At 41.4% G+C, this 15,646-nt stretch overlaps 1 protein-coding gene across 3 annotated transcripts in view; it reads right to left on the minus strand.

The window, feature by feature from the left end:
* bcas3 (BCAS3 microtubule associated cell migration factor) overlaps positions 1-15,646 on the minus strand; it is a 319,882-nt gene that overhangs the window by 247,636 nt on the left and 56,600 nt on the right. For all 3 annotated transcript variants that reach the window (XM_085379388.1, XM_085379386.1, XM_085379387.1), the window contains exon 15: positions 8,100-8,427. In XM_085379388.1, the coding sequence (XP_085235514.1) occupies positions 8,100-8,427 (328 nt within the window). The remainder of the gene's footprint in view (positions 1-8,099; positions 8,428-15,646) is intronic.

The raw sequence follows: 15,646 nt of genomic DNA on the forward strand, positions 1-15,646 counted from the left end.
TAAGCTTCAGAATTCATATAGAAATGATTTTTAAGCATAAGGATCCAAGTGCTGCACAGAACAAAAGCAGGATGTAAAATCTATCGATTTCTGTGACAATGGACGGCTTTGGCTTTTCAGAGCGTGTGCTATTCACATGGCAGGCAATAAGCTGTAAGCCACAAGTGCTGCCTGTGTGTAATGGCAAGCCAGCTTTATTTCTTTATCTCTACCTTACAATTTTGCAAATCAAATAATGATGAGTGCAGCCAGTGACGAGAGGGTTAGTGGCTACGGAGGCTGAGTTATTAGGGTTCCTATAAAGAGGACAGAGGTCTCTGGCGGAGCCCAAATGCTGGCCAAGATACATATTCCTTGCACTGTGTATTTTTGGTTGGTTTAAAAGCCTTAAAAGTAGAGGGGAAGGCTAATTTTCAGGGTAAACAGCTTGTTCGATTGCTGTGTGGTTTTACGCTGAGCTCTCCGTTTATTGACTCAAGCCAAGCTGGGCTCTGGCTCCTGCGACGACCGCAGGGAGAAACCTGCCGCCGGAGCCGGCAACAAACACGATCCGCAAACACTAGCTTACCTTTGATGGCACACGACTGTTAAATCAAATGTACTGAGTAATGTACAAATCCTCTTGACTGCATGGCAGGTCGAGGGAAAAATGCTTTTAAAAGAACATCTGCTCCTTGTAGGAAGCCATTTGCCAATTCCTATTTCCTGCTGACAAGTAATTTGTCATTTCAATTATTAAGATCTATACAGTAGGATTTAGAGGTGAAGCTGGTTTCTGTGTCACCAATAAAAGAGGCGAATTATGAAAACAAAGGCAGCTCAGAGAAGAAATAAAGTGTCTTCGCTGTTATATAAAATATCTCATTTCAAATGTAACTGCGTCTTTCTCGTTTTCTAAATATGTTAAAACTGAAAAGGAGAAGAGAGGTCGAGAAGAGGCCCCACATTCACCAGATAAGTGTTTAGACTGCCTTTTAAAAAAAACACAACCTACAAAGGAGGGCTGCAAGTTGTTTTAGCTGGAGGAAGTGACCATTCATAAAAAAGGGTCCAGAGAAATTACCCTGCTTTCTCTGTGTTGTTAGATTTGTATCAAGGCGAAATCCTTGCAGCAACAAGTCAGGCTTTACGAGTCCTTTCCTCTCTGTGCGTCTCTCTTTGCGGAGCACGGCCTGCCTGCTCTGCTCCTCCCTCTGCAGAGTGTCGGCAATCCTGACCACACAGCGCCACACGGAGGATCATTGTGGTAATAAAACAGCGTCTTCACCTCTATAATCATTTTATTATTCAAAAGTTTATTCTGTCTTATTCTACTGTCTGACTGATACTTCCCAAATGATCAATGACTCTGATCTATTTCCAACTTTCAGCTGAGACACAGAAGCACGATACAAATGTCTCAGGATAAAGAACAGGAAGTAATGTTGCCGTCATTGATAAAATGTCAGAACTTCATGTCAGGGGAGAGTGCTACCATGTGCATCCTTGTGTTGTTGTTGGGTGTACAGAAAATGTAGGACAAGGTCAAAGAAAGGTAAGAAACTGATAAACTCGGTCCTGTCAACTACAGCACAGCGAGGTCACAGACGCATGCAGAGGCTCAACTCACTTTTGCTGACCCAGTGAACCTAAAATTATTTTTTATGTCCATTCTAAAAGTTACTGGAAAGTTTTAAATATCAACAGATATTATTTCTGCTGGAGAACTTTTTTTCATACATTTGAAAAGTACAAAGTATTATCTATCTGAGAAAATTCGAAATCTGTCCCCTCCACGAGTTATTTCATTTATAAAAGTTTAATATGGTTCATCATGTTCTTTTGTACATAACTATGTTTAATTTTAAAAATGAACATGAGTTTCAATATAAACCAATGAAAAAAAATATGGCTGGTTATAAGCTGATGTTGGAGACAATGTGACAAATCAGTGAATAAATGTAACAAGTTCAAGTCTTTCATTTTAGGCATCAAACAGACTGACTGATAAAAAAAACAACGCTTTTTGGATTGTTACAGGGGACAAGGGATAGAGCAGGCTTAGCATTTCTGCTGCAATATATTTGACCATCCTTTTACTACACGTGAGAATGAACGGCACCAAATGGCTGGAAAGTATGTGTCCACTCATTTGTGAGGTTGGACATGCGTCAGCTAAATATCGCTGATATCTGGGTGAGGTCAGTAGCCGTGGAGATGGTATAGATGGTATAACCACATCAGAAAGTAAATTAAAAAAAGAATAAAATAAAAATCTGAAATGGCATGCATGTGGTCCCTTTGCAAATGCTGGCTAGCTCAGCCTCAGGCCGGACAGCGATCCAAGGCGGACAGCTCATTATGACGACTAAAGTCTGGACAAGTAATCCATCCGACTGGTTCGTGCAGTTTACACGTTACTGAAATTAAAATCCCGACCTCCTCTGTTAAAGCCATCTATCGTATCTTGCGAAACTTTCTAGATTTTCTGTCTGTACGCTGCGACTGTTTGACTTAAGGTAAACTATACTGTTAAAAACAGGGTCAGCGCGAGGCCGTGCACATACGTGTCACACACCAGCAGTTATGAGGTAATGTTTCCTTGGCATCGGCTTCAGCAGAGCGTTGGTGTTTTTCACCACAGGACGATGACTGACGAAGGGGAGCGCTGGAGGAGGAGGAGGGCGAGATAAAACAAAAGTCCAAACCCAAATAAGCAACCCGTCAGCCTCTAATAGCAGAAAGGAAGTGTCCCTTTATCAACAAGTGAATTAACAGTTTCCCGTCACACCTTGTTTTCGCCTCCCCCTCTTTCTCTGAACCAGCGCCAGGGCCCAGATGGCCCTATGATCGGACCACCAGGGCTCCTGCTTTGCGGGGAAACAAATCTGCTGCACTGACTAATAGCCCTGTGTTGATGTTTTATGGTTGGGAAGTGTATTACTGGTGCTATGTATACAATGAAAGGCACCCAAGCATGTGAAAAAATGCACACCAAGTCATAACTGTCATAAACATGTTGCAGAAAAGGGGAAAGCCGGGACATTTCACAGCATTTCATGTGGACAGTAGAGAAACTGACCCTCAGTCAGCAGATAAAAACCTCATCTCTAGGTATTGCTCAGAACTATGGCGCAGTAAAAATATGAAGTCAAAGCAAAGCGAAAATCAAAGAGGGTTTTTAGATTATTATGATCAAGCTGCTTTTTTTCCTCCACACACTGCTGTATTATACAGTACTGTGGTTGGAGCTGAAAGACATCTGAATAATAAAACGTCTGCAGTGGCTGCCATATGCCTGGTATAGCCTCAATAACCTCTGCCCTGTGCACAGAATATGCACTTACTAATCTAGCCTTGTATGAGCTGCGCCGCAGACAAACCACACTTTTACAGCATGGGACGCTCACATTATGGGTCATCACCTCAAATGACAATACATCGATCGCACAGAGGACAGGCTTTGGGGAGAGAAAAAAGTACTGTACACAAGGACATAAATAGCCATTTCAGATTTTAACAGTGACAAGAAGCCAGCCAATTGCAGGCTCTATTTTTAGGTGTGCCGGTGGCCTGAGGCTGGCAGCTTTGAGAAGGATGTGTACTTTTCTACAGTTCCTTCCCAAAAATCAACGCTGTCCTCGCTGGCGACAATCACAGGGCAGCTGTTGTGGCTAGGTGGCCCGGCCCCAGCTTGCCTCACCCTGCTGCTTTGTGCCAGCCTAAGAAAACCGTCTTTGCTACCCAAAATTCACACCCAGCCAGCAAAAAACAGGCCGGAAGGTAAACACAAAAGCAAATGTGACTCGATGTGTTTGCATCCGGTGGAAATTATGGAGTTTTATCAACGCTGGTGGCGGTAGGGGCTGCATTTCTAAATTTACATGAGGCAGGATGCCTCGGAGCCAATTTATCTTCAAAAAAACCAAAAACAGACAGACAGAGAAAGAGAGAGAGACCTAAATGACCTTCCTCCACAGGTCACAACTGATAATGGATTACTGAAATAGGCACTTTTTGGCAATTCTTAAATTGATGTCATGTCAAACCCGACTTTAATTTCCTGAAACCTTTTGAACATTACAGTGAAGTCAAACTTTCTCCAAAGGGAAAAAGCGGCTCATTTTTATATATCTTACCACAGGTAGACACTATCTTTTTCAAATGTACACACACACCTAGACACGCACACACAGAGTTAGGCATCCCTGTGTGGACTAATTGTTGACAGGTGGCCCTAATGTTCTCCTTTGAAACCAAAGTGTGATTTACGACCACGCTCCCCGAGACCCCGGCTTTCAGCACCGCTACTACAAACTTATCTTTTTCTCCCTGCTTCTGTCGCCTACCTCCTCCCACTTTTATTCCTTCTGCTCTATCTCTTCTTCATTTTTCCTCAATTGCACCTCATTACTTTGCTAAGTCACTTTCACCTCCGAGCCCACTTTGATGTTTCTGTGCTTCTCTGTCTCTCATCGCAGCACAGCAGTGACTCTCCAGACATCCTTTTAATGTTTGATGAACTATTTTTCACACCGTGGAGGAATGTGTCCATGCATGTACGTGTGTGTGTGTGTGTGGTGGGGGGTTGGGGAGCTACACGAGGAAGACAGGAAGGACAAAGAAAGCAAGGGCACTCAGGAGAGTGTATGTAAGACCTGACCCTGAAACCTCATGTGCCAGTCCAGCATCTTCGATCAACTATTTGAAGACTTTTGGGCCGCACAATGCTGGGCGTAGGATGAGAGACATGGATCATCTATAATATTTCCATCTATAATATTTATGACAATTATTGCTATTATTCAGAAAAATAGCCTGTGTTCAATATTGTGAAACACCTAAAAATTGAATGGATTTCATTATAACGACGCTAAACCCTCCAAATATTTATTCTGTCTTTTAGCAGTCCAGCCGATTGACCTCGAGCAGCAGTAATCTGCTATAGTGCCCAACAAACTCAAACACATTTTCAAATACGTGTTTTTAAACTGTGTATAATTTGCACAAACAAACAGACAAAGGTAAAAGACTGAGACCAGACTACGGTGTCACATTTCTGCCGTATGTGAGCATCCAAGTAGTCCAGTGATAGGAATCGGTGCCTCCACAGCAGCAACCGATAATATGGTATGAAACAGTGTTTACGTTGATGCCACAGTGTAACGCACTTACTGAAGCAGTAAATCACGGAGGGTGTGACTGCACTCAGAGTGACCAATCTTAGCAGACGAGCAGCCGTACCTCATGAACCACAGCAGGAAAAACAGGAACAGGAGAGAACAGCATCGAATCAACTGAACTCAGAACTACAAGGCTTGTAATGCCTCTGGGTTAAACAGATGTTTCATATTGACAGTTCAAATAAGTGAACGAAAAACACTGCAACAATATCCACTGAGCTAATAACATCCAGCAAAAGATAAAGTGAGGTGAGTTCATCTGATATGGCATTGGGAATACATCAGATAAAAACAAAAAGCCTGGTCACAGGATACAGTGAGAAAATTGTTAGATATGATAAGACACGATTTTAAATATTTATCTTCCAACTGCAAGAGGTTAGGTTCAAACAAAACTGCCCATCTAAATATTTTACTTCAGCACATTAACACTTTTTGCTGGAACACAACGTGGGATAAATAACAGTGTCTCTCTTAAATAAAAAGAAAGATGTGTACATATCCAAAGGAGTACACTGCTCTGTGGAATAGATCACACATCTGCTTGCATGACCTTCACTTTTGAAGTTAACGAACTGCTTGTTACAGTATTTTAAAGTTCAGGAGCTTGTTTCCACGGCAGTAAGATGAAAAGTATGTCACGAAAAAACATGACTTAAGTTTTCAAACCTCTTCTACTATAGCATGCAGAATTACCCACCAATCGATTCCCAGTCATGTGGTTCTCTGAAGTGTTTATCAAGTTATCCACCCGCTACTGGCAGCAGCACATTTATCAAAGCTCAGCGATATTCCAGGAAGACCATGACTCATAGAAACTGTGATAATTTACTCCCAGTAACACCTTTGGGGTCAAACAGTGCAGGTTACACAAAGTCTGTGTTTATCAGCGTGCATCTTTGCCAGAAAGGTACACACAGCTAGTGTGAGTGGCCTGCAATAGTGTTTGACAAACAAGGGAGACAAGGTTGTGGCAGAGTCCCTGGAAAAGTGGCTCTTGTGACAACCAGTCACTGGAAACACAAACACACATGCACACAGACACACACAGACTCCACTGCAGCAATCTCTAACCTGAAGTAACACTCCATTTAGCTCACCATTTTTATATCGCTGCACAATCACGACAAAATACTTGCAGACGGAGAGATACTTGCTGAAAAAGAGCGACTGTCGTGCTTACAGTCGTCATGTGGACAGAAACACATCTCTAGGTGAATGCAAAGGTTGCCCCCTCCCTGCTTAACGTGTTAGAGGGTGGCAAGAGGGGATGGGCAATAAGTCTACGCCGTATGTACGCAGTAACTGCAGACCCGTCTGAAGACCTGTGTCGTCACCGCTGTCCCAGGAATGTTACCAACTGTTGCGTTAATGGAGGCCACAGCTACTGTGATTGGCCTGCTCAGTACAGTTGTTTCCTCTTATGCATTTCTGCTGCAGTTTTCAAAAGGAACTGTGAGAGAAAAATAACCGTTGCCTCAAATATAAGGAACAACAATCATACCCTCAATACAAGGACTCGGAGACAACAGCAGATTCCTGGTTGGAGATTTCATGTCTGAACAAACAACATACAGATTTGCCTACGGAAAAAAAACATGACCACAACAAAGTGTGGGGACCCAGGAGGGAAAAGGCCCAGTACTGCATTTGTTTCTATTATGGCTAGAACAGCATATAACACCAGGCCACAGCCACAAGGTAATTAACACATAAAACACCACCCACAAGTATAAATGCTGGGAACGGCATTGGCCACTTGGTTAGGTTATATCTTAGATTATACAAAGATTCTCTGCAGAAGTTGAAAAGAGTGTAAGTGAGCAACACTAACGTGGCCGCTAAGGCATTACTAACAAAACCTGCTGTTTGTAAACTATGTTGTTGATGTAATTGTCAACTGATCATTAAAAACAGTCAACCTGAAGCTTTTTAATATGTTCGTCTGAAACAGGTCTGTGTTGTAAATGAGACAGAGTCTCAGTGGAACTTCCTGTATAAATAAAGGTTCAATAAATCAAAATTAAAAATGAATCTGACAACAGGTAATTTAAGTCATTTATGATGTAAACACATTACACACTGATTTCAGCACTCGGTATGTGAGGATATAACTGTATCAAAACTTCATGGGTCAGTATGTACCTTATTTTTGAAGTTGCGAAAAGTAAATGAGTAAACTAACAGAAACAAGTTTTTGGATTTCCTGTTAACTTATATAAACTCTCTATGACGTTTGCTGCCAGATTAAATTATTCTCAAAAATGGGGGCTGGAAAAAAACCCTCATAGAGAGTCTAATGAACTTTCGAGGCTAAACTTCCAAGTATATCACAGCTGGTAAACAGTTCTGGGTGGAATCCGTGGTCTGTTCTAAGGATGTGAATGTGTCAACATAACCAGACTAGATGAGAATTACTGTTTAGTTCACAGAGATTACAGAACTGAGGAAGCTGCTTGTCATCTAGTTTTGGAACAATCATGTATTACATCACGACTAACACATTTATTACTCACTGTGACAACTCACTAATATACAGAGTGTATCAAAAAGAATAATCCAGTTTTAAAAAGCTCTATTTTTTAAGAAATGGACATAGAAGCCAAGTAAGTAATTTTTGAAACATGTGGCTGAATATAAAGTTTTACATACAAAACTCAAAATGTTCACAGGTGCTCAGTGTGTCCCCTCTGGAAGCGGCATATGTCCACACAGTACTCACACCCGTCTGAGCATGTCAGGAGTCACAGCTGTTGCTATGCTACCAACCGGCAACCACTTAAAACTCCTAAATCTGCTCTTCCTAACAGTTTTCATTGTTACCAGTTGTGTGTATGTATTCTTCTGACCACAACTCTACTGCTGAGACGCCAACTTGGACTTCTAAAACTGAAACATCAATAAGCGTCTCACTTCTTCACCCTCCCAGCTCCTTACCATGTAATGGAGACCCTGAGGGGCTACTGGACAGGCCAGGTATGGGGCTACAGCGCCCACCGATGCCTCCTCCACCTAAGATGCAGCCACTTCCTGCGAGACTTCCTGCTCCTCCTCCTAAAGCAGCTGCCCTGTTCAGCTCCTGTTCAATCTCCTCCAATCCAGCGCTCTTTTGAAAGCGCGACATCCGGTTTACCACACGTGGGGACATGTGAGTCCGGGCACACGGTGCACCGCCGTAGGGGTTGATGGGAAATACATGTGTGGTGCCACGGAGGGTGCTGACGGCTACCCAGCGACTGTCCTGGCTGAAACACATGTCCTGTACCTGGATCCAGACAGGTGAAAAAAAATCAGACAAAAAACAGAGCAGATAAATGTCACACCATAAGCATAAGTAGTGGAAATGTTGACACATACCACATAAAACTTTCTTTCTGAAAATTCCATTAAAGTGTAGAGGCTGGTCGACGTGTAAAAACTGGAGAGAATGTTTTTGTGTTAGTCTAAACCATCTCACATCCTCAGGGATCAGTCATTGGGCATCTTTTCTCTGTATCTGCAGCCCCTCAGTTTCATTCTTAGAAGCCACTTCTATGTGGATGATCCTCGGGTGCATACGCTCCTAAAACAGAACGATGCCTACTCCATACAAACTACACACCGAGTGACTTGAGAAACTAAGTACTTGGAGGGTGGTAAACCTCCTAAATTTTTGGTCCTAATATCACTGGTGGGATGGCTCTGGGACAGTGTGGAAAGCCTACTGTCCCAAACATGGGTTTACAGTGGACCTTGATTTTAGATTTGCTGGTCAGAGAAGATACAGTGTTGAAATGAAGCTTCTTTCAGCTGAGACAGTTGGCAAAGATAAAAAGCTTTTCCACACTGGCATATTATCATTTGTGCACAATTCAAAATAATCCCATCTGTGAATATGGTCAAAGAGAGAGGCCTGGGCTTCTCTGCTGTCCCTCGGACCCAGACCTGTGGCAGAAAGTGGATGGATGGTCTCAAAATAACTTGATGAATGTGTAAAATATATTTACATGCCTGCGTATTTTATTCAGCACAGAAACATGGACGCAAAAGTAAACTACTCCAAAGTGCAACTAACTCTAGTGTGACTGGGCTATAGTGTTAATCGCAGAGATCAAGAGATATGACTGAGATGTCGACTAGCCTGACAGAAACAGACAACAGTTTTTGCAAGAGGTGACAATAAGATATGAGATTGTTTGGCGATAAAATAAATGACCAAGAAAAATGGCATCCTTATTTAGTTGCTCTTCTCCAACACTCAGGGAGCAGACATTCAAGAGAAGATAGGATCTCCCCGAGCACGTCAGACATGCAGGAAACCAGACAAATAGGCTGCATGAGACAATACAAGCACTGGAGAGTGGGAGCGAGAAAATGAAAAGACAAAGAGATAAGGTGACAGACCGATGAAATGATTGTGCGCTGAAACTGCATCTATCACTTGGCATGCCTTTAAAAAAAATAAATAAATAATAATACATATATCTATTATATCTATATGGCAGGCTGGAGAGTGTAGATCCAGGAGAAAGTTTACAAGAGGAATGCCTGGCTCCTCAGTCAGCCAGCCAAAGAGAAAGCTCTGTCCCTCCAGGCCTTTCTAATCTTTTGCCAGGTCAGACGAGGTAATTGTCCCCAGCAATGACAGTTAATGGGGCATCCTCTGCATACCAGACAGTTACTTTACTTTACAAAGATGACTGAAAGAGGAGGGCTGACCTCTGCTGTAGCTTATAAGAGATGACTCAGAGATGAGAAAGGGCTACTTTGTGTGTGTTGTAATTGGTCATAATAGACCTGTCAGGGCTCCAACAGTAAATGGGTCCTGGATATCATGGCCAAATCCATTTCGATCAGGTGGGGGATTACCTGAAGGGTGGCTATAATTGTACTTTCATGGTGTGACAACCATCCACATATCAAACATTTGTCAAATGTTATCTCAAAAAGGCGGAATGCATCTGCTTTCAGTCACATGCAAGGGCTGATGTGGAGGTAGCACATTCCTGAAAGACTGGATAGCTCTCCCTTGTATTTTCCAACAAAGTACTTGATGACATGTGTGACAGTCAGAAGATGATAAGACGAGTTTAATGCCTTTGTTTTTCTTTTTAAATCAGTCACACCACGTAGTGAAGATTAAGCATCTCAGCTGACCTGAGAACAAGTCTGAAAGAATGACGAGAATGTGACAAAGATGTGACCAGATAAACACCTCTCACACGGAGGCGTGAGATGGACAATTAACGAGGGTTTATGTGGTCGTTAGCATCGGACGCCTCATCCTTCTCACTTTGACAGACTAACTACGATTACAAAAGTTACATAACAGGCCTCTGTTTGTCAATATTGTTACGGCAGCCTAATTTGATCTATAACGATGGAAAAGCACTGTTAACTGTGAGCAGAAGCGTAATAGATTTAAACAGATCCATAAGTGTGTAAATGCTTTTAAACAATGTGGATATACTAAAGATGGCTGATGTGGGTTTTGAACACAAATGTCTTCTTGGGACTGGAGCTGCTGCTTTGTGTCAGAACTACAAGTTTAGATCATTTCCACTGCTTCACAAAAAATATCACAACATTAAAACAAGATGTTTTTAACATTAAAGTCAGTAAGGTTTTTAAATATTGACATATAATTGGCAAATACTCAAATCACATGTTTGCACAAGAAGCCTGGTTACTCTGTGGAAGTAGGTTACAAAGGAAATCTGACAGTGACAGTCTGTCCCCAAAAACTCCATTTACACAGTGATTAGAATGTAAATAAACACATAAAAATACATTTTACATAATGAAACAATGGAAAGGCAACATGTCAACTGCTAAAACTCTTAAAATCTTTTTTTTTTTTTTTTGCAATAGAGGCAAAAAATGGAGTTTTGGTCTGCTTAACAAAACACAGTGGAACATCTAACAACTAAAATGTTAATATAACTAGTAACATCTTAGTAACATGACTGGATATATATAAATAAAAGTACCCCAGAAATGAGGCAGAGAAGGGAGGGGTTCACCTCTCTTGTGTGGGCAAATAGATCAGCTGTTTCAAGAATAACATTTCTCAGTATTAAACTGCAAAGAATTTTGCTTTTATTATCTAAGGTACATAACATCGTTCAACCATTCAACGAATCTGGAGAACACAAAGAGTGAACATCAGTCAATCAGTATGAAATGCTGCGACCTGAGGGGCCTGAGGGGCATTAAAAATCAGATCTCAGAAACACTGAAAACCAATATTAGTCAATATGCAGGTTCAAACTACTTTATGCAAGTTAAGAAAACAGTAAAGCAGCTTCTTTCTTTAGGCCTGAGCTAATTTAAAAATGTGTGAGGGAAAGTGGAATTTCAAATTGTTTTTGAAGATCACGTATGACATGCCGAGCATTATAAAGAAAAGAAGGCCATATGGGTGCATTTGTGAATTAATACTAATGATATACACATATATATATATACGTATTACAACAGTATGTCTGAGAGTCTGGTTGCTTAACTGGCGTTCTTTCAGACGTCTTACCTGTTGAAAACATGTGCTGCATTACTATAATTCAATGTTATTTATACAGCACCAAATCATGAAAACAATCACCTCAAGGTGCTTAATATTCTTAATAAGCACCCTACAATAATATAGAAACAATCAGACAACACCCTATGAGCAAGCACTTTGGCAAAAGTGGGAAGGAAAAACTCCCTTTTATCAGGAGGAAACCTCCAACAGAACCAGGCTCAGGAAGGGGCGGGGCCATCTGCCCCAGAAGTCTATTGATTGAACAAAGGAGATACCAAACCACTGAGCAGAAAGTAAACACAAAATGCAGCTTCTAAATGAAGGTGTTTATTATTAAGGCCCTGTGTGCAAAAAAGTGGCTCCCCCCAGGTTATAACTTAAATGAGCTGTGGTGTTTCACCTTTGGAAAGCTGAGTTCAACAGCCACACCCAGACCTGATTACTGCCACACCTGTTCTCAATCAAGAAATCGCTTAATAGGACCCGCCTGACAAAGAAAGGAAGATCCTCAAGAACCAGACATCATAGCACGATCCAAGGACATTCAGGAACAAATGAGAAACAAAGTAATTGAGATCTCTCAGTCTGGAAAAGGTTATAAAGCCATTTCTAAAGCTGTGGGACTCTAGCGAACCACAGTGAGAGCCATTATCCACAAATGGTAAAAACATGGAATAGACGTGGAAAAAGTTGAAGTTTTTGAAAAGTGTGTCCTATTACATCTGGCGTAAAAGTAAAACAGCATTTCAGAAAAGGAAAATCATACCAACAGTAAAATATGGTGGTGGTAGTGTGATGGCCGGGCTGTTTTGCTGCCTCAGGATCTGGAAGCCTTGACATAATTTCCTTAGAGATTAATAAAGCACTCTGATTCAGATTCTGAATCTTTGTGGTAATTCTGCTGTCTACCAAAACATCCTGAGGGAGACTGTCCACGACCTCAAGCTGAAGCACACTTGGGTTCTGCAGCAGGACGATGATCCAAAACACACCAAGTCCATCTCGGAATGACTTAAGAAAGACCAAATGAGGACTTTGGAGACGCTGTGGCATGACCTTCAAAAGGCAGTTCACGCTCAAACCCTCCAAGTGGCTGAATTACAACAATTCTGCAAAGATGAGTGGGCCAAGATTCGTCCACAGCGCTATAAAACACTCATTGCCAGTTACTACAAACGTTTGATTGCAGTTATTGTTGCTAAGGGTGACTAGGGCTGGGCAATATGGCCTAAAATTCATATCACGGTATAATTTTAAGCATGTGCGGTAACGATATATATCGCGATATATTCTTTTCTTCTGTATAACGTATTTTCCACACTATAAGGACTTAAAATCCTTTATTTTTCTCAAAAATCGAGAGTGTGCCTTATGTATGAATTCCGGTTGTGCTTACTGACCTTGAATCGATTTGGGCGTGCAAAAATCTGTTAAAAACGTTTTAGTACAACTTTGGTAAGCTGCACTGCTTGATGGATTGTCAGAGCATTACGGCTGCCGTAGCGAGGAGCTTCGGAGTAATCTGGGTCCTAAACTCCGTCAGCTTCAGGTCCCAAAGTCAAACGAACACTAAGAGTTAAAAACGGTCTAAATGATTTCATCTTTAATAAAATCATCAGCGTTGCTGCTGTACCAGGTGTACCAATTAAGTTTAACATCCAGGCATCCATGAAAACAGAATTTATTAAATTTAACGGAGTTAGAAGTTAACAGGAAGTTAGCTCGCTAGTTTCCACCTAAACTTGACATACCATGTTCTGACTGAGAGATTTTTGAAACTAATTCAAACGTACAGCTCTGCTACCACTTCCAACATAAATGAAGACAGAAACTAAACAGCAGTGGCGTTTGCAGGGTTACTGAAGTTGGACTACCTGGTATATAATGTTGTGCTACGTGATTGCTAGCGACACACGGGGGGGGGGCGCGAACATTTTTCTTGTAAAACAAAGGGGGGCCCAGCAAAAAAGTTTGGGAACCACTGCTAAAAATAAAGGCTGAAGAAATTGTGTTCTCACAGAGCAGCCTCATTACTGAAGCACAAATAAATGTGCCAGTTAATTTTTCATTCATTCAGATGACTGGACATCAATTGATGCTACAGACTGTTAAGTTTAGTAGAAGAGCCTCGTGGCTCTGAGCTCATCCACCTTCTGCTCCGCCTTCAGCCCCTTACAGCTGTTATCAGCTCGCAGGTCTGTTTACCTGGCCTCGGGTCACTGACAGCCAGCCGCATGTTTGGTCGCTGGAGACAGATAAGGCGTCCACCTCCACCTACCTAACTCAAGACTTTATGACTCCCAGTATGTTTCTGAGTTCTGTGTGTGTGTGTGTGGTGTGTGTGTCTGTGTGTTATTGTGGTGATAACCCCTGTCCCAAACACAGGCAGGGGCCGGCATTCAGTGTTTACAAGGGCTTGGATCAAAGCACCCTCAGTGTGCAGCCAGTCAGCAGACCTGACGTTTGGTCATACATTAACTGCAGGCAGGCTGTAGGAGTGTGTGTGCATGTGATGGTGTGTGTTCCCAGTCAATAATCCTGAACTTAACAAGGCCTGAAGTACTTTTGTTGAGCAAGCACTTCTCCTTTCTACTGTAATTAATGAGAAAAAGTCAAACTAAAAATAATCTTGAGAACTACAATCTTTTTTCTTTTCATTGTTTTATTAAATTAATTACCATATCCCTTCACTTCATTATTATAGACCATACATTTAGTGAAAGTGTCAAAGTGTAGGTGGTGAAAATTAGCTGCCCACAGCTAATATACTGCTCGATATACTCTTTTCTCTCCCTAAAGTATTATTAAATGACCACATGTAATAATGTGTCAACTCAAGATTTTAGCAGAGACATCCTCTTTAATTAAAACTTTCTTTTTTGATAAAGTAATGGTTAGGTTTAAATCAGGTAACACGCAAGTGTTTCTTCACTCACTATGTATCTGTACACAGCTTTGCATTTAATCATTAGTTAAAATTCATCTCTGGCTCTCTTCCTCTGTAAGTCTTTTGTTCTGTCTCCCTTCATCACCAACTGGTCACACAGATAGCCGCCCCTCCCTGAGCCTGGTTCTGGAGGATGTTTCCTCCTGTTAAAAGGGAGTTTTTCCTTCCCACTTTTCACAAACACATTCTCATTGGTTGTCTTAATGCTGGGGTTTCTCTGTATTACTGTAGGGTCTTTCCTTACAATATAAAGCAACTTCAGGTAACTGTTGTTGTGATTTCGTACTATAAAAACACAATTATGCTAAATTGTATAGAATAACAACACAGGTAATGTTTTAATGCTGTTTAAATGTTGCAGTTCATCGAGGGGGTGGAGCATGTTATTTTCTATAAACTGGATGAATGTTTTTCTTTACCAATCATGTATTTTTCTCATAAATGTATCTGTTTAAATGGGAATGTGGTTTGGAGGGGGACTGGTCCAAACCTGGATCTCACTCAAACTGGACAGCTAAGGGAAGGGTCATCTCCTGTCTACTACTGAAAGGAAATGAAGAAACAACAGAGGATAACTAAGTCATTAAATAAATGATAAAAGCTGTGAGTTTAACAGTTGATCTACATTCCTACCCACAATATGGTCATGAGATAGTGGTTGTTTCATCTTTGGAGAGAGGGAGAGTAGCTCTCAGTTCCGGTGGTCCAGGTATCTCAGTAACATTATTCTTCGCCACCTAGGTTTTGCGCTAAAAAATATGAGGAGAAAACCCCTGGGCTGAACCGGGACAGCCTGGAAAGTTTATGGTTTTGAGCTGGTAAAATATCCCTGGAGCAGCCAAAGGAGACAGTCAGGGAGAGGAAGGTCCAGCCATCTACGCAGCACAGCTCAGCAAGGTAGTAAAAATGAGGTTGGTGGATAAATAAATGCATTACTTTCTATTGTTGACCTTATGTATCACGCTAATGTTTTTAAATTTCATGGTCACTATTACACATACTTTTGTTCTATGGAGGGACGAGCAGTAATAAATT

This window comes from Rhamphochromis longiceps, linkage group LG14, assembly GCF_057381845.1.
Source record: "Rhamphochromis longiceps isolate RC_006_pf linkage group LG14, R_longiceps_female_GT1.1, whole genome shotgun sequence".
Classification (NCBI taxonomy): domain Eukaryota; kingdom Metazoa; phylum Chordata; class Actinopteri; order Cichliformes; family Cichlidae; genus Rhamphochromis; species Rhamphochromis longiceps.